This window comes from Lissotriton vulgaris, chromosome 9 (assembly GCF_964263255.1).
Source record: "Lissotriton vulgaris chromosome 9, aLisVul1.2, whole genome shotgun sequence".
NCBI classification, from domain to species: Eukaryota; Metazoa; Chordata; class Amphibia; order Caudata; family Salamandridae; genus Lissotriton; species Lissotriton vulgaris.
The window spans coordinates 75,947,915-75,967,136 of NC_141697.1; the positions used below are offsets into that span (position 1 = coordinate 75,947,915).

Below are 19,222 nucleotides of genomic sequence, written 5' to 3' on the forward strand. Positions count from 1 at the left end.
ACACCCCCGGCACTCTAGACATTCACCCACCTAATGTAGCTACCTCTCACTCCACATTTACAGACATAGATCCCTCACCCACACATTCCAGCTGCACCCCCTCCCCCCCCTATAACCTCACCTGGTCAGCCTCTCATACCTCACCCATTCCTGTCACCCCTGACACCACAGCCTCAAACCACATTCATTCTAACCTAGCCCAGCCCCAAAACGACTTGCACCTCTCCTTTACGCCCGACACCCTAGTCACTCATCCACCTACTGTAACTACCTCACTCCCGTCGAGCACAGACATAGTACACTCCCCCTCTTACACCAACCTCCCCACCCCTTCCCCTCACACACCAGCCCTCATCCCCTTTCCCACCCTTGACACCACAGCTCCCACCCAAAACGACATGCACCAACCATCTACTCACGGTACCTTTGTCACTCACCCACCTACCGTAGCTACCTCACATCCCTCAAGCACAGACATAGATCTCTCCCCCGCTCACAACAACTACCACACCCCTTCCCCCCACACACCAGCCCTCATCCCCGTTCCTCTCATCCTCATTCCTCACACCCCTGATACCACAGCTCCCACCCGCAACCCGTCTAACCTCGATCAACATCGAACTGACACACACAAATGCAAACCCCACCCTTTATCCCCCCCCATTCTCAGCCCCCACTTCCACCCATTAACCAATCACACAGAACACACCACCTCCATCAACTCAACTCCACCCTTTCAAAAAAGTACCATCTACAATCCCACTACGCCCCCCAGTCTCACCCCCCACTACCCAACCTCCACCCCCTTCACCACTAATAAACGCCCATCCTCCACCCTACACTCCACGCCTACCACCAATACTCTCATCCACACTACCAACCTCTCCCCTTTGTCACCCACGACCGAGCCTCCCATCCTCACCTCCAACACATCTCCCACAGGGGACCACATTACGGCCTCTCTCCTCCAGCTCAAAGAAGACATGGACATCATCAAACAACAACTACTCTGTCTATCACGCTCCAGTCACCCTTCACCCAACACCCTCCACCAGATCAAACAGGACATCCACATCATCAAACAAATACTCAGCACACATCCCAGACACCACTCACGCGCCTCCTCCATCATCTCCGCTCCCAACTGGTCCTCCATTCGGGCGGCGAACTCTCGCACTCGACCACCACCGCACTGGACCTCAATCCCTGTTCACAATCGTGAAAACCGCCCCCATCGCTCCTGCAACCCTCTCTCGGACCTAGACACAATCACCCTCCTCCGCTCCTATGACTCAGCTCCCCATAGCAACACACCCGACACTCTCACTGCCATTCCCACGATTCAATCTAATCCCCTTAGACCCCCCACGCTGAACAACAGAATCGCTATCCATAGTAACCTGAGTAAAGTCCCCCTCGCTCTAGAACACCCCTCCACCCTCGACACACCCCGTCTCAAATGCACTCTCCTCAACTGCAGATCAGCCGTTAGACACTCCGCCGCTATCGCCGATCTCATCCTAAAATGGGATCTTGACTTAATCATCATGACTGAAACATGGCTAACAGAATCTTCTACACCTATAATGGACATTTTGGTCCCCCCCAACTACCACATCACTAGACTTGACAGGTCTGGCAATAAAAACGGTGGCGGAATCGCATGTATATACAGGAGCAACCTCTCTGTCTTGAAAGTAACTTCCCCTTCCCTACCCTCCCCAACTTCCTGTGAATATATCTGCCTTGATATTCACAGTGAGGACAAACCGATCTGCACTCTGCACGGCATTTACCACCCACCCGGTGACAACCTTACCTTCTCCCAACAAATCATGGACATGATCTCAGCCAACTCCGGGCGACAACTCACACAAATATACCTTGGTGACTTCAACCTCCACTGGAACGATCATAATGATGCGGTGGTAAAAGGTCTGAAGAACTTCCTTAACGCCCTTGACCTCACTCAAATTTGCAACAGTCCAACACACAAGAAAGGCTCTATCCTCGACCTCATCATCTCCAAAGAGGCCACTATCAAACTCGAATCGATCCAACCCTGTGATTGGTCGGACCATCATACCATCACATTCTTCATCAATGAAAAAGTTAAACTTAACCCCGTTCAACCCGCCAGGCCCAAAGTCTGGAAAAGAGACATGAAAAAACTAATCTCAAACTCTCTGCCCCCCAAAAGCTGCAACTTACTACTTCCTCCTGCTGGCGTTAAAGATGTCCAATCCTTGACTGATCACTATCTTAACACTATGACCTCAATAATTAATGAAGTCGCACCCTTGCAACTAAAAAAAGCCACCACAAAAATGTCCAATCCCTGGTACGACGGGAGTCTCAATGACGATAGACGCGCCATGCGAATGGCAGAGCGCACCTGGAGATCAGCTCCCTCCGCACTGAACCTAAAAAACCTGAAGAAAAGGAGAAACGCCTACTTCAGGAAAATAAAACGATCAAAATCAGACTTCTTCAGCCGTCAGCTTGACCAAGCCAAAAATCGTCCGAGAAAGCTGTTTGAGCTTATCCGAACACAATCCAAAGAACAACCCCAACATCTCAACACTATGTGCGAAGCTCCCTCCTGCGAGGACTTCGCCTCCTTCTTTAACCAAAAAACTGACAACATAAAGAATGACCTCCTCATAGACGCAAGCCTCTATCCCAAACCCCACCGCATAGCACCCACTACACCAAAAAACAATGCCACCTGGTCAACCTTTCTCACCTACACGGAGGAAGAAATTGGCAAACTGCTCAGCACTCTGAAACCTTCCAATCACCTCACGGACCCCCTTCCTGCTAACGCTGTCAAAGTCCTTACCCCGTCGCTCCTTCCACTCTGGACTAAAATCATTAACAGCTCACTTCAACAAGGGATCATTCCCGACTCCCTCAAAGTTGGTCAAGTCACACCTTTGCTAAAGAAACCTACAGCTGACCCCTCTGACCTAAACAACTACCGTCCCATTACCAACATTCCGACTCTTGCCAAACTGCTGGAAAAATGCGCACAAACACAATTAACTAAACACATTACTCAGTTTGATCTCCTCAACTCTCATCAATCAGGCTTCCGAGCAAATCACAGTACTGAAACTGCTATGACTCACATAATCGACGACGCCCTCCAAATCCTAGATCATAACAATACTTGCCTCCTCATCCTCCTTGATCTCTCCTCTGCATTTGACACTGTCAAACATGAGAGCTTAATCGAACTACTAAACACGAGAATGGGCCTATCTGGAACTGTGCTCAAATGGTTCACGTCCTTTTTGCATAACAGGTCGCAGAAATTCAAGAGCAACAACTTGATGTCTGCACCAAGACCTGTATCGCTAGGCGTACCACAAGGATCCTCCCTATCCCCAACTTTGTTCAACCTAGTTATGGAACCTCTCACCACCTTGCTGCAAGAATCCAATATACACTTCCACATGTATGCTGACGACACTCAACTCTATCTCAAACTACAATCACCCAAAGACATCACGCTCTTGAACTCAACGATCAGAAGCACCCAATCGTGGTTAGCCGCCAATCATCTGAAACTCAATGCCCTTAAAACAGAGTTCCTTCTGATCTCACCACCCGCGAAGAGCACTACCGCACAAATGTGGCTTAAAGACCTAACGGCACTCAATGTCCAACCCACCATCGTGGACTCAGCGAAATCTTTGGGCATAACACTTGACACCAATCTCAGCATGCAGGAACACATCAACAAAGCAACTAAGGGAGCGAACTACCAAATCAACACCCTTAGGAAACTTAAACCTTTCCTTCCAACCAAAGACTTCCAAACTGCGGTACAATCGCTAGTCATACCTCGAATAGAATACGGCAGCACCGCCCTCTGCGGTCTCCCCTTAGCCACTACGGCACCCATCAGGGCCTCTCTAAACGCCGCAGCGAGACTTATCACTGGATCAAAAAAACACTCACACATTTCCCCTGACTTCAAATCCCTGAATTGGCTGCCGTTTGAAGCCAGAATACACCTGAAAATCGCTTGTCTGACGCACAAGGCTGTCCACCTGAGCACACCTACATACCTCGCTCAGAAGCTGACGATTTCTGGAGGCTCCAGAAACACTAGAGGTACAAATAATCTTTTGCTAAAGCCTAAAAGATTCCGCAAGGAAAAAACCTATAAACGCTCCTTCTCAGGAATGGCTCCCAGGATTTGGAACTCGCTCCCCCCTGAAACCAGGCTCATCACCTCTACCATACTTTTCAAGAAAGAAGTAAAAGCGATCCTCATGGCTAAATACACTTGAACCACTACTGGAGATAAACTACAAAGACTTGATACTCATCTGTACTACTTGTCGAACCCTTTGTATTGTTATTTCGATTCTGAAATTGACTTATTGATTGTTTTATGTTATCACCTCAATGTACCTTTTACTTGATTGATGTATCTGCGTATACATGCTCCCCCCTCTGTAAAGCGCTCTGATATCTGCGAAGATCTTGTTCGCGCTATATAAAACTTTCAAAATAAAATAAATAAATAAATAAATAAATAAATAAATGAGATAAAACCACGGATGTCAATGCACCATTGGAAAACTCAACCAGTCAAAAAAAGGATATCTTTGTTAAACCTCCAAGCTGCAATATCCATGTCCAAAACTGTCTCAAGCAAATCTCACCTCTTAAGAATAACTCAACCAAAGTTGACAGCAAAGTAATGATGCTTCATTCTCAACAAACACCGAAACATGAAGCGCATATCAACAATACTGTGGAAGGCACCCAAATATTGCTTGGAAAACTAAAAAGTATCAAACAAGTGATCCCAGAGCCTGATTTCAAACATATGTTCCAGACATTAGTCCTGTCTTTACTGGGCTTATTTTTTAAAAATTTATTTTAAACGTTTTATATAGCTCTAGCTTGACCCGTAGGTATCAGAGCGCTTTACATACACACTGTAAAAAAACAGACAGAAATTGCATTACATAATAGGCAGTCAGTAAGGAAGCAAACCAAAGATTAAAAAAAAACAGCATGAAAAATAAGGTGGTTAACACAGTCCGGTCACCAACTATCCTTGAATTTAAAGGGAGACGAGTAAACTTGGATATTGAAGTCTAGGTTAGTCGACGTTGGTCAGGAAAGTATTTGTTAAGGAGATGGAGTTTCAGGTCCCTTTTGAAACAGGAGAAGGAGGGGTTGCATCGCAGGACTCTAGGGAGAACGTTCCACATCCTGGGAGCGTTGCCAGAAAACGATCTTTATTGTGTGGTTTTCTTATTCAGTTTTGGAGGAATAAGATGAAGTAAATTGGAGATTCTCAGAGTTCTGGATTGACCTGTTCTTACCAGTTTGTTGTCCAGGTAGTTGGGGGCCGGAGAGTGAAGGGTTTTGTGTGTGATGCAGGCCAGCTTGTGAATACACCTCCCTTCCGTGGGAAGCCAGTTTAGGCAGTTGAGAGCTGGAGTGATGTGTTCAAATCTTTTTACTCCAGATACGAGTCGAGCGGCCATGTTCAGCACTGCCCTTAGAGAGGCTAGGTGAGCTTTTGGAGTCCCTGTTAGGATGGCGTTCCCGTAGTCGATTTTAGAAAGAACTAGGGATTGAACTACTGTCTTGAGGCCATCAGGGGAAAGAAAAGGTTTCAATTTCTTGAGGTGTTTTAGAAAGAAAAGAGCACTTTTTGCAGAGTTTTTGCTGTGGGCCTCCATAGATTAGTTCTTGTCAAGGGTGATGCCTAGAGACTTAACTGAGTCGGATAGGACGATGGGGCAGTTTAGGGCGACCAGATTCTTGAGCCACTCCTGGATTGGACGATGGTTGCTTTTTGGAGAGAATAGGATTAGTTTTGTTTTGTCTGGGTTGAGCTTTAAGTGGTTAGCGTTGAACCAAGTTTGGATCTCAGTTAGAGTGGCATTGAGGTGTTGGATGTCACTGGGAGACTTGATTTTGAAATAGATTTGGGTGTCATCAGCGTAAAGGCTTGAGGAACTACATACTAGTAGAGATTCCTAAAATGTTCCTGATGCCCATGAAAGTAATCCTCCATGCAGCTTCCAAACGAGGAAACCTGAATACGCAAGTTCAATCATATGTCACCTGTCTTTATCACATTAAATTGGCTCCCTATCAAAGTAAGGTATACTTTCAAACTACCCTTTAACACCCATAAGCCAGATCCTGAGGGCGCGCTGATCTATCTGCAAAAAAACTCTCAATCTCAGGTGGATAATGTCAGCTGAGAAGTACAGATAACCTCGTGGTTGAGGTCCCAGTTATGAAAAATCCAAAGCACTGAAGCAATCTTTCTCCAGAAGTGTTCCTAGAGTGAAGAATTCTATCTCCTGAATAATAAGGTAATACTGACTATTAAAAGGGAACTGAAAACAATACTATTCAGACAACATCCCCAACTAGGATAAGAGATATTTCTAGCCTCCTAGTTCTTAGCCTCCTATTTGACATTAGTAACAAAAGCAGCATCCCCTAGCTGCACATTACTTAAAATGTATCATGAATCTGCTAATCAATTTAGGACCCCCCATCAAAATCAAAGTCACGGATCCTTTGACCATCATCCTTTGCCAATACGTACTGTTTATATTTACCGGATTGTTTACACAATACCTGCTCCTCATCTATTGCACTGTTTAATACTTAACTTAAGACTTTATCCTCATTATCTTGTGAATGCGCGATTTTTAAAAAAAATTTGATTATTGCACTGTTTCTTGATTTTAAAAAGAACACTTCCTCACCTGTTTCCCAGGCATCCCTCACCACCGTACAGCGGACTCTAGCGCTGAAACGGGACCTAAACCCCCAGGCTTTTCTGACGCCATTGTAGCGAGGAGCACGGACACGCCCCTTCGCTTAGGCCACGCCCACTACAAACTAACTATATAAGCGCCACGAGCAAAGCGACGCTTGTATGTTATTGTGTCTCCTGAGGCGGAAGCCGGGAGCTGTGAATGCGCGATTTTTAAAAAAAATTTGATTATTGCACTGTTTCTTGATTTTAAAAAGAACACTTCCTCACCTGTTTCCCAGGCATCCCTCACCACCGTACAGCGGACTCTAGCGCTGAAACGGGACCTAAACCCCCAGGCTTTTCTGACGCCATTGTAGCGAGGAGCACGGACACGCCCCTTCGCTTAGGCCACGCCCACTACAAACTAACTATATAAGCGCCACGAGCAAAGCGACGCTTGTATGTTATTGTGTCTCCTGAGGCGGAAGCCGGGAGCTGTGAATGCGCGATTTTTTAAAAAAATTTGATTATTGCACTGTTTCTTGATTTTAAAAAGAACACTTCCTCACCTGTTTCCCAGGCATCCCTCACCACCGTACAGCGGACTCTAGCGCTGAAACGGGACCTAAACCCCCAGGCTTTTCTGACACCATTGTAGCGAGGAGCACGGACACGCCCCTTCGCTTAGGCCACGCCCACTACAAACTAACTATATAAGCGCCACGAGCAAAGCGACGCTTGTATGTTATTGTGTCTCCTGAGGCGGAAGCCGGGAGCTGTGAATGCGCGATTTTTTAAAAAAATTTGATTATTGCACTGTTTCTTGATTTTAAAAAGAACACTTCCTCACCTGTTTCCCAGGCATCCCTCACCACCGTACAGCGGACTCTAGCGCTGAAACGGGACCTAAACCCCCAGGCTTTTCTGACGCCATTGTAGCGAGGAGCACGGACACGCCCCTTCGCTTAGGCCACGCCCACTCCAGACACCTCCCCTTCCTACAAAAATGTGCCATCACAGAACGCGCAGCGGGCAAGCGCAGCGGGCGCGCCGTTTGCGCGCCGAAGGCGCGCCTAAGGCAAGCCCGTCTGTGCCCGTCCGTGCCACGACCGGGCCCAGGGCATGCCACGCCGTCCAACCTAAGGTATGCATCAACCCAATGCCTACTCTTACTAGAGAAAAAATCCTCTCCCTAAACCACAACTGCAATAACTGTCACAATGTGATCAATGTTGACAAATGGTTAGGGCCTTTATGCTGCCGCTCATGCAAAATTTCTCTTACCCCAGAAAAACCGCTACCCGTTACGGAAGACTCGACTCCTGTCCGAGGAGCCCTAATCAACGCTAGGTCAATATGCAAAAATGGAGCTCATATCTATGATCTAATCACAGAAAACGATTTTGACCTATTATTTGTAACAGAAACCTGGCTAAAAGCATGGTGTAACCCTGTTATAGCCCAGGCTGTCCCCCAGGGATACCTCATTCAACGAATCGACAGACAGGAACAAAGAGGTGGTGGCCTTGCCATTATCCACCGTGACTCCATGAAGTGCTCCACGTTCGAACTTTCGGACATTAAGGGAGCAGAAAGCATGGGTTTCCGCATTCAGATAAATGACGAGAACACCTTTGCCGGCGCCCTCATCTACCGTCCACCAGGACCACAGAACGGTTTCTCACTCAGTTTCGAAGAGGCACTCAGCACTCTCACCATGAAATACGCCAATTTCACCATTTTAGGCGACTTAAATTTCCATTTGGACAAACTTGACGACCCTAACACAATATGGCTAAATGAACTAACCGATATTCTGGGGCTGGAAATACTAACCAAAAAGCCCACACACAAAGCAGGTCACATCCTGGATTGCATTTGCACCAATCTCACTACTCTAACTATAGCAACCCCCCTGCCTCAAACGTGGACCGACCACTGGCTGATCCCTTTCAACCTCGTTCTAAAAAACAGGGCAAACACTCCCAATCTAAAAGTCGACACCCAGGCACAGACAGATTGGAAGAAACTAGTAAACTCCCCTAATCTGCACCTCGTCGCTGAGAACTCAAAACCCCTCCCCACTGGTTGCACTGAAACAGACTACAGCAATTTCTGTACATGGATCACAGATCTCGGCGGACCCCCCAACCCGCAAAAAGCGAGAAAAAAGCAAAACAAAAAACGTGCCCCATGGTTCTCCCCCCACCTTAAAGACATGCGCTCAGAGGTTAGAACCCTCGAAAAGAAATGGCGCCGCAGCTATAGTGATACTGAACTCCTAGACTACAAAACTGCTAGGAAACATTATCACGCAATGATAAAAACCGCCAAAAAAGAGCATTTTCTTGAGGCCATCACTATGTCCAACAACAATCAAAAGCAAATCTTCAAAATAGTAGATGACTTCATGAATCCCAGAATCCTCAGGCAAGAGATTCCACCTTCACCTACCCTGTGCAATTCGATAGCAGACTACTTCGAACAAAAAATTCAAAACCTCATTAAAGATTTTCCAGACCCCCCTGAATCCCTTTTCCAGGAAAATCTACCAACTACTAACAAAAGCCAGCAGCTAAGTAAGTTTGCCCCGGTCAGTCTTGACGAAACTCGCCAAGCTATCCTCTCCATCAAGTCAGGCTCCCCTTTTGATCCGTGTCCCCCTCTGCTGCTCCAAACCATAGTGGACACAGTTAACCCCACTATAAATAACATCATCAACTCTTCCCTTGCCACTGCTGCCATTCCTTTTGAATGGAAACTCGCTGCCGTGAAACCCCTTCAAAAAAAAACCCTAGCTGACCCTACCATACTTTCCAACCTCCGCCCTATATCGCTGCTTCCACTACTGTTCAAACTCACAGAGTCAGCGGTAAACAAACAGCTGACCACATTTTTGGAGGATAACAACCTACTTCACCCGAGCCAGGCAGGTTTCAGAGCAAAGCATTCCACGGAGTCAGCCCTCCTACATACGGTGGAGACCCTCAAGACAGCAATGGACCAAGGTAAAAAGGCCGTCTTGATCCTGCTCGACCTGTCGGCGGCCTTTGATACGGTCTCACATCCCGTATTAATTGGCCGCCTGGCGAACTTGGGACTAACAGGAACCGCCCTAAACTGGCTGAAAAACTTCCTTAGCCATAGGAAGCAAGTCACCATACTGGGGAACTATCGTTCAGACGAGAAGGCTCTCAATACAGGGGTGCCACAGGGCTCTAGCCTAAGCCCAATTCTTTTCAACCTGTATATGACCCCCTTGATAGAGCTCATCACCTCCTTCAACATCAGCACAATATCGTACGCTGATGACACTCAGCTCATCCTTGTTCAAGACAACACCACCTCAGCTGAAGAGAATCTGAGAGACTGTCTCACTGCCACCTTTGAATGGATGAGAACTCACCACCTCAAGTGTAACTCAGGGAAAACGGAAATCCTCCCCTTTGGTCAGGACAACCTTTTTTGTCCGAAACAGTGGTGGCCCCAAGATGCTGAGGTCCCGCCAAACACAATCAAATCAGCCCGCAACCTCGGGATTAAGTTTGACGAAGCCCTCTCTTTCAAGCAACAAGCAGGTACCGTGGCAGGGTCCTGCTTTAACATCATCAAGGGCCTGAGAAGGTTCTTCGACCTCCTCCCCCTGACGGCTAGGAAGACAATCGCAGTGGCCCTCATCACATCCCGCTTGGATTACTGCAATAGCATCTACGCAGGTTCCAACAAAAGTGTCCTGCACAAACTGCAGATGGTGCAGAACACCGCAGCCCGCCTAGTACTGAGGCTGCCCAGAAAGTCATCTGCCTCAACAGCACTCAGAACCCTACACTGGCTGCCCATTCATAAAAGAGTACTATTTAAAATCCTACTTATCACCTTCAGAGCCTACCACCAGTCGGGTCCCTCCTATCTGTCCCAAAGGTTTGGAAAATACACCCCCTCTCGATCGCTCAGGTCCTCCAACCTGAACCTACTGGTGGTCCCCAGATTCAGGCTCTCAACCAAAGGTGGAAAAACTTTAGGTTTTTTAGGAGCTAGAGCCTGGAACAAGCTCCCCTCCCAGATGCGTCTGATCCCTTCAGAAAACTTGTTTCGTAAGGCTCTCAAAACCTGGATTTTTAATGCATCTGACAACCTCGTCCAAAAACTAATTTAACCAAATACATTTCAGTCAGCCTCCCCCCCCCCCCCTCCCCCTACTAGTCGCCAGCATATTTCCTTTTTTCCCCTCCTCTGTGACACCTTTACCACTAGCGCCAAGATGCTCCTTGGAGTGTAAGTCGCGCTCTATAAAAACCATATCATATCATATCATATCTTCTGTTAATCCATACCCTCTTTTAATGTAAAGCTCTTGGGCACCTCTGTTCACGCTATAAAAACTGCTAAATAAATAAACAATACATAAATAAATGGTGGCTTGTTTTCTCTAAGTGAGGACAAACCATAGGGTACAAAACCTTGTGGTAAGAAACAGAAGAGGGTTCATTTTTACATTTGGGGTCAGGATAATTAAAAGATCGAGTGATAAGAATGAAAAAAGAGTGAGGATGTTAATTAGTTATAAGGGTCGGGAGTTTGGTGTTTGTAATACATTTTATGCTTTATGAATGTTTCACATGTTTTGAGTAGAAAATGTACTTGGATCTTTCTTTGTTATCAGCAAGCTAACCTCTTCCATGCTCATGACGAGCTCAGCTCGTCCTGAGGCACAGTGCTACGGTGCTCATGACGAGCTGAGCTCGCATGAGCCGTGGAACGCTCGCATGCGGGGAGAATTCCCTTGCTGTGCTTAGCGTTCCACGGAAATGGGTGTGGTCATGACGAGCTGAGCTCCTCATGAGCACACGAGCACTGTGCCTCATGACGAGCTGAGCTCGTCATGAGCACCGGGGCGATGTGCGCTCCCCCCGCCCCCAGCACAGATGGGAATTACCCCCGCACAGAAGGTGCTAAATGTTTGATCTAAAGTTTGTTTCTTGGTACCTTTACAGGTTGAGGCGGCCCAGGAAGGGAGGGTGGGGTGAAAATGGATAAAGGCAACTCATTAATATGCTGGCACTTTGAGAAACTCACATGAAAGGCAATGAAGCCAATATTTGCTTGAAAGAGAGCTGGGTGGTGTGAGTATGTGCCTCTTCTCACAGCTCTGGGAACAGGTTTGTGGCCTTGCTTAAATCTAGGAAATCAAGGTAGTGATATGAGATTGTGCTTTGGTGTAGCAGGCATTAGGTGGTTACCTTAGTAGAGTCTTTTATCTTTTATTGTACTCTTGCTAGTTATTATAGTCCAAATTGTGAGAATGGCTCCTCTCTTCAGAAAAGTTTGTAGACATTGGGTCCGATCCTATACTAAGAGATTCAAGTGTTTTTTTAGATCTTGAAATGGACACATCTGCAAAGAAAACGAAGTCCTGTATGCAGAAACTTAGAAAATAAATTGCGTCTTTCTTAGCAGGTTCTAGGTCTTGGTGATGTGAGATCTGATTAAAAAAGGCCAAATTTGAAGTTGCATATTTACAAGCTCCTATCACCACAGGAACTTCACTTTTTCTGATGTTCCTGTGGAGATAGGGGCTTCTCCTTATTCATGAGGCTGCGTTGAGTCACTTAACGTAGCTTAATGCCGCCTTGTTAATAAGCCCCCCTTTCACGCTACACTTCGTGTGCAAGGGGTGGCAAATGGGTGTTGCAGTGGTCATTCCGCCACAACACCTATGGATTTTGGTGCTGCCCCATATTTACAAGGGTGGCGTGAATATGTTGCAGCGCCAAAATGAAGACCATGGAAAACCTGGTCCTAACCTGGCGAAATGAGGGGAAATGCTTTATTTCTTCTGCGCACACATAGAAGTTACAAACAATCTTTCCCTGCAATGCAGGCATCCTTGCACAATGGTGCAAGAGTGCCTGCATTGGCGCTAGGCAGCTTTATTTAGCACCAACAGCAAGGGAAAGGCAAGGGTGCATCCCTGCATTTGGAAAATGCCAGAGCGCGGCGTTAGGCTTCTTGGCTTTATGCCGTGCTTCGGCAGTCTCCGAGTCAATGTGCCCCTACGTTTTTCTCACGAGCATCTACAAGCTTGCAGAATTGTTTATTTTTATTTGGATTAGGCATTATTTTACAGAGTGTAACAGGCTGAACGTAAGTTTAGCATTTGTCAGGCAATTCGTTCTTAGTCTTAGGAGAACAGCTGTAAGACTAACTTCTTGACCTTCAACTGTAAACTTCTGTGTGGTGATGGTCTCCTGTTGTACTAAAGGCAATACATGCGATACAGCGCAGCAAGACACCTTGCTGCGCTGCCCTGGATACGAGGGAGAGGGTAGGAATACGCCATATTTAACATTATAGTACGCATTCCTGTGTTTTACCAGTACTGGCACACAATGTGCTGCCTTGCGTCAATGCAGGCACCATTGTGTCATGGTGCAATGGTGCTTGAATTATAGGCTGGATTATTTTAGTGCAGGAAGGTGTCCCATCCTGCATAAAAACAATCCTCAGAGGCATTTTCCTCTTCCTACATGTGCTGCAGAATGCAGCACATGTAGAAAGAGGAAATAAGGAGGAGAAATAAAGATATTTCTCCTCATTACGCTTCACCTGGGGAGACGTTCATTGTGTTGCATTCCCAGGTCTACCACTAATGGTAAATCTGGAAGGCACCACAATCCATGTGTGGATGGGAACACACACGCTCCACCGTTGGAACTCCTCCCTGGGGCAGAGCAATGCATGGATTTGCGCTGTGTTGCGTTATTCCAGATTTAACAATGCAGGGCCAAGCCCGGTGGCCTTGTGTGGCCTGATTCATCTCTAGTGGTGACTGGCATCTATGGGAGAGGGGGGCATGCATGCGCAAAATATTACAAAAAAACACAAAATAAAATAAGACTTACGTAACGCAACGTCCTCACACTAGACCTCTTCTTTGTAGGAACTGGAACCGGATGCTGGAACTCCCTTGACCAATCCTGGCGCTGCTCACATGCATGTGAGCAGCACCCTAATTGGAGGGGGATGAAAAAAAAAATGGTACTGAACTACCATTTTATTTTTAATCTCTGGGGATTTGGGGGGGAGGAGCTTCCTCTGTTAATCTCAGTTAGGTTTTGCATCGCCTTTGCACCCCAGCGCAAAGGCTACTCACAACCTCGATAAATATAGCCCTTAGGGGCACATGCATCAGTCAAAATACCGATTGAGACCGGTATTTTTGCATTTGGGATGCAATAACCCAAATGCAAATTTAAGTAATCACAAAATTTGCGATTACTTAAATTGCGATTCCCTTAATGCAATGCATGTTGCAATTCCAAATTGCGAATTTGCAATTAGGGATTGCAAATTACCATCAATTTGAACTTGATGGTAATTTGCAAAAACGTTGAAAAATGCACTATAGTGCATTTTTCAAAGTTTTATGTTACACACACACATGCTCTTGGGGCATGTATGTGCGCAATATGTGGTAACATCTCAATTTCAGGGGTGCAACATGGTGTCCTTTTGGCACCCTTGAAATTGAATGCGCAATTTGCGAGTACCTATTTGCGCATGCAATTCCCACTAATTCCTATGGGCCACTAGGCCTATAGGAATGAATGGGAAGCAATTCCTTAATTGCGATTTGCAATTTGTGAGTCACAATTAAGGAATTTGTAGGAATCGCAATTTTTTTTGCGTTTCCTACATGCATAGAGATTTGTGAATCCTAAATAGCGATTTCTTAAAGTTCGCTATTTAGGATTTGCAAATCCTGACTTTGATGCATGCGGCCCTTAGTTCCTAAATTGGAAATATTTATTTAATGTATTTTCAGGGATTCAGGAAGGGTTCATCTGAAAGATCTGAATCAGACCTTGACAGCTGAACTGTTGCTGCTGGGAATATGAATGTTGCCTCTGCAGTCGATAGACAATAGTAACTTGATCAAAGGGCCAAGGGAAATATACAGTGGCGGTCTCAGTAGGATGAAAAATAAGGCTCAGTTTGAGTATAACAGGTCAAAGCTAAGAAATAAAAAAATGGGATTCCCTGGGCTTGAAATCTAGTACACATCATTGTTGCAAGTGCGCGCGTTGTGGGATGCATTTCTTTGTAAGGTGCCTAAGGATGTAGAGCGGAATGGTCTAGAAAAGAAAAGCAGGAGAACTTGAATAATATAACCCTCCCATTTTTAATGTCTATTAGAAGGGTAAATATCAGTGCAAGTTTGATGTGCTGCTTTGAGACTTGTTATAACTGGGGAAGCGTTAAAGCCAGATGACATATCAGTGGATATGTATAAGAGGTTGACCAAGATCCCAGAACTGCATTTAGTATCTTTTTAGTGTCTGACTACAGCCAGCTTTAGCTATAAGTTGATTAATACTAGTATCAAATAAACAGGGACCCCGGCAGATGGCCGACGGTTACAGGGTTACATACTGAGCTGTTGCCTAATACTAGTAGCATTGATCAGGGACCCCGGCAGATGGCGGACGGTTACAGGGTTACGTACTGAGCTGTTGCCTAATACTAGTAGCATTGATACAGGGACCCTGGCAGATGGCCGACGGTTACAGGGTTACGTACTGAGCTTTTGCCTAATACTAGTAGCCTTGATACAGGGACCCCGGCAGATGGCCGACGGTTACAGGATTACGTACTGAGCTGTTGCCTAATACTAGTAGCATTGTTCAGGGTCTCTGGCATATGGCAGATGGTTACAGGGTTACATACTGAACTGTGGACCTAATATTAAGGCTTTCTCACTAAATAAAGTAGTGCCCTTCAGCATTAAAGTAGTATGTGGCATTCTGTGTGTACGAAAAAAAACATTTTGGCACTTGTCAAGCCCTTGTACTACACTTTTCATTATCGAGCCATAGCGTCAGGAAGGACTTGGGGCCTCAAGAATAGGCCCCAGTATCACAAAGAATAAGTTGGAGCATCTCTGGATGCCCTGTCAGAAAGATTTTACAAAGCTTTATTCTCCAAATGTGAAATGTATTATTGCCTGCCTAAATCCGGGACTGGTTGTACCCATGGCTGCTTCTGCTTTGAGGTAAGACTTGGCAGCCAATCACCTCCGGCAACGCGAGCAAGGCAGTGCCTATTTGCCTAGAAGTATCAATATGACGCCGTTGCCATGGGAGGGGCAGTAAAATGTTACTTTGTCTAAAATCATTGCCTTGCCTCTGCAATGGACCCTGGGAAATGTCTAGTGGCGCCAAGGGATGGGTAATCGGGTGTCAGCATTTCCAGTGACTGCAAATAAACTGGTAAAATTGGGAGGTTTCTTTGCTTGTTTTACTGTTCAGATAAATATCTGTGCTCTGAGAGGGACGTCTGACTGGTCATAAAGAAAGGCAAGGGTGGGGGTAGACAGTCCTCTAGTTAAATGGGTGGGGGTTGGTCTTTAAGTGAACAGGGTGCTAAATGCTCTTTTGGGCCTTGTAAGTGTGGATAACTTGCTAACCACAGTGTCTCCTCTTGTCTTGGTTTTGCAGGGAAAAACACTGGCTTCCAAGCGCCTCACAGGTCTCATGCAGTCTTCCTGACAGCCACCGCCGGTCGAGCAGCCGCTGAGAACCTGAGGCATGGCTTCTCTTGAGCTCCGCTGGAAGGTTCATGTTGCAAGAAAAGTGGGTCAAAGCAGTGGGAAAAAAATGCGAAGCTGGACCGGGCCCCTGCAGGGTCTCCTTTCTATAGGTCGCGTCAACACTCGGTCAACTTCGTAAGGACTCTCCGTTGCAATGGACCTTTGGGTTTGTGATACCTTGACATGGGAGCACACCTTGCTTTTAAAAATGGGATAATACAGGTGGATATTTTGTTTGAAAGAACTCAGCAATAACACCAGACGAGGCATAGAAGAGCTGGTCTGAGTAGGATCAGAAGAACTAAAGCTCAGTCCTCAGTCTCACCTCCCCCTGCTGCACGGTTGTAATGAACCGCTCCACCACGACTGCCGACCCTCCCTCCATTTGTTGCACGCCACCCGACTCCGATGGATCAACCGCCAGAAGCTACTTCCACTCCTAAAAACCATCATGGGCTCTGTTTCTGTGCGCTGTGACTCTGCAAGCATCTCATTGGCTTGTTGTCATGTTGGACGAGTTGTTGAAAACGCACATTGTCTTTGGCGTCTTTCCATGGGCACTTTGCCAGGTCCAAAGATCATATAACTGGGCAAAGTTATACACAGTGCCATCTTACACACAATACACTAACTGTATGTTCTTTTGTGGCACATATTTACTGTGCTCGCCATATCTCTGTAGTACAAAAAAAAGCGTGGGGCATCTATAATTTATTAAACCCAATATTATGTAGGTGAACACAATGTTTAGCATGGTAGTTTGGTGTTTCTATACTGATTATATAATAGCCTTCCATGGCCAGATGTAAACAGCGACCATTGGACATGTTTTTGTTCCGTCTGGTGGAGAAATCCTGCAAATTTTAATTATCTCACAATAGCCAATGTCCCTAATCTGGGTTTACATAAAATTAGATTCAAGTCAGATATCACAGTGCAAGGTCGAACATTCATGATGTTGTGAAGGTGAGACAGATGAACAAGGGCCAACATTAGGAATGAAACTTTTTAGACAACACAAATAGCAGAGGCTGTTTGTTGCCTGCTGGGTATGCCGGTGCAAAGAGGGACACGACAAAAACTAGATGGTTGTGCTTCATTCAAACATGACTGAACGCGTTTTTAAAGGCAAGACGTATTATTTGCAGCTTCTGCCTCTACGGCATGTGTTAGGGATGCCGCTACCACAGTTGTACAGGATACCTGGCTCCAGCTTTTTCAGAATGGTTCATCTACATTTCAAGTATGATCATCAATTTTTGTTTCCAAAGATGTGGTTCATTTACAGGAGAGACTCAACTCATTTAAAGCGCTCCACGGAATATCAGCCATTTTGGTACAAGTCAGAGTCTTCAATGTGGTTTCATGAATATTTCATAAGATTTTAGACAGGTGAAAGCATGACCTCTGCTATTTTTACATTTGTTGTACAGGTAACTTGTGTTCTTAAGTTTTGAAAAGTGTCACTCGAAGTCGCAGCACCCCCACCAACACAAGTTGTTACTATAAAGCTGCACCCCACAAATTACTAGCCGGTGCCCTTCAACGATGGTAGAGGAGAGTGTGTCACGCATCACCCCCTGTCTCCCCCGGAAACAGTTCTGGTGCGAGGAACTGTTAGTTGGTCCAAAGTAGCTGATCTCAATTGTCTTGATGGACAGTATGGGGTTATCTGGCTCCTAAGAAACTGCGGGCCTAAATTATGAAGTGATTTAAATACAAGGCACAAGGTCTTGAATTTTATACGGTTTTTCATTGTCAACCAGTGAAGATTCCGAATAGTTTGGGCAACTGGTTTGAATTTAGGAATTCTGGTTAGCAGTCTTGCCGCCGCGTTCTGTACTGATTGCATTTTATTAACAACCCTGGTTTGTGCATAATGTGCCGAGTACTGAAAGCAGTGTCCACTTTTTCAACATGCATCATTTCATATACTTTTGTGGCTCTCCTAAATGTATGACATCATTTTCATAATGGTTTTCCCTTGGTAAATGACTCAGTCAATCGAAATTTAAAAATGTCTAAAATATAGTGATAGTGTGGCTACATCAAACCCAATTGAACAGGAATATAAAATGAGAAGTTGAAATACAGAGAATAGCAAGATCATAAATCTAATACCATTTCCAAAAATGTACTTAAAAAGTTTTGTTAGTTCAATCATTGCCTAAAATTAATTTCTGTTTACAACACATAAATAAAATATAACAGTTTTAGAAAAATGCCAAGAGGTGTGCTAAGGTTAATATGGTGTGTGGAAGAAAATAATTGGACAGGCCATGAATAATATAGCAAATCAAAACATGAGCCCAAAGAAAATCACTTCTCAATTATTTAATGTGTAACATAGTTAAGTGAAGCTTTTGTTGCACTAATCTACACGTTTCAGCCTATGGCTGATACATCTTGGTCCTTCGCCTGTATGGCATTTCTATAGTATTTATTTCTTTTATTGATAAAAGCAAGCCTAAGCAACAGAAGAATATATGCTTTGGTTATTATTACATTTCCATATTAAGTGAGGCTCTGGCAGAGTAAAGAAAAGAGGAGGAGGGGAAACAAATGAAAAGGGACAAGGAAGGGACGAAGAAAAGGCAATACCAGGAACAGTGGTAGGGAAATTACCACTGAGAATTGTTTCAAATGCTATAGGGAGAGCAGAAGTTATAAGAAGTCCAAACCAGTAACATTGTTTGCCCACTTGCTCAGGAAAAGAACAGTGCTTTCCTAAGGATATTCATAACATGAGGTCAATTGGGTAGGTTTAATTTCACCATTTGTATTGTAACATAACTATCGAAGCGTGGAATGCCAGTCCTATAATGGCTCAAGTAGGTAGACTTAAAACATCTTTAGGATGGCACCGTAAGTGGAATATG

General features: G+C 45.4%; 1 protein-coding gene across 1 annotated transcript in view; it reads left to right on the forward strand.

Annotated features, from left to right (window-relative positions):
• RGS6 (regulator of G protein signaling 6) overlaps window positions 1–17,845 on the forward strand; it is a 1,185,454-nt gene extending 1,167,609 nt beyond the window's left edge. The window contains exon 18 of the mRNA XM_086937058.1: window positions 16,252–17,845. Within this exon, the coding sequence (XP_086793184.1) occupies window positions 16,252–16,302 (51 nt within the window). The 3' untranslated portion in view covers window positions 16,303–17,845. The remainder of the gene's footprint in view (window positions 1–16,251) is intronic.
• The last annotated feature ends 1,377 nt before the right edge of the window (window positions 17,846–19,222 follow it).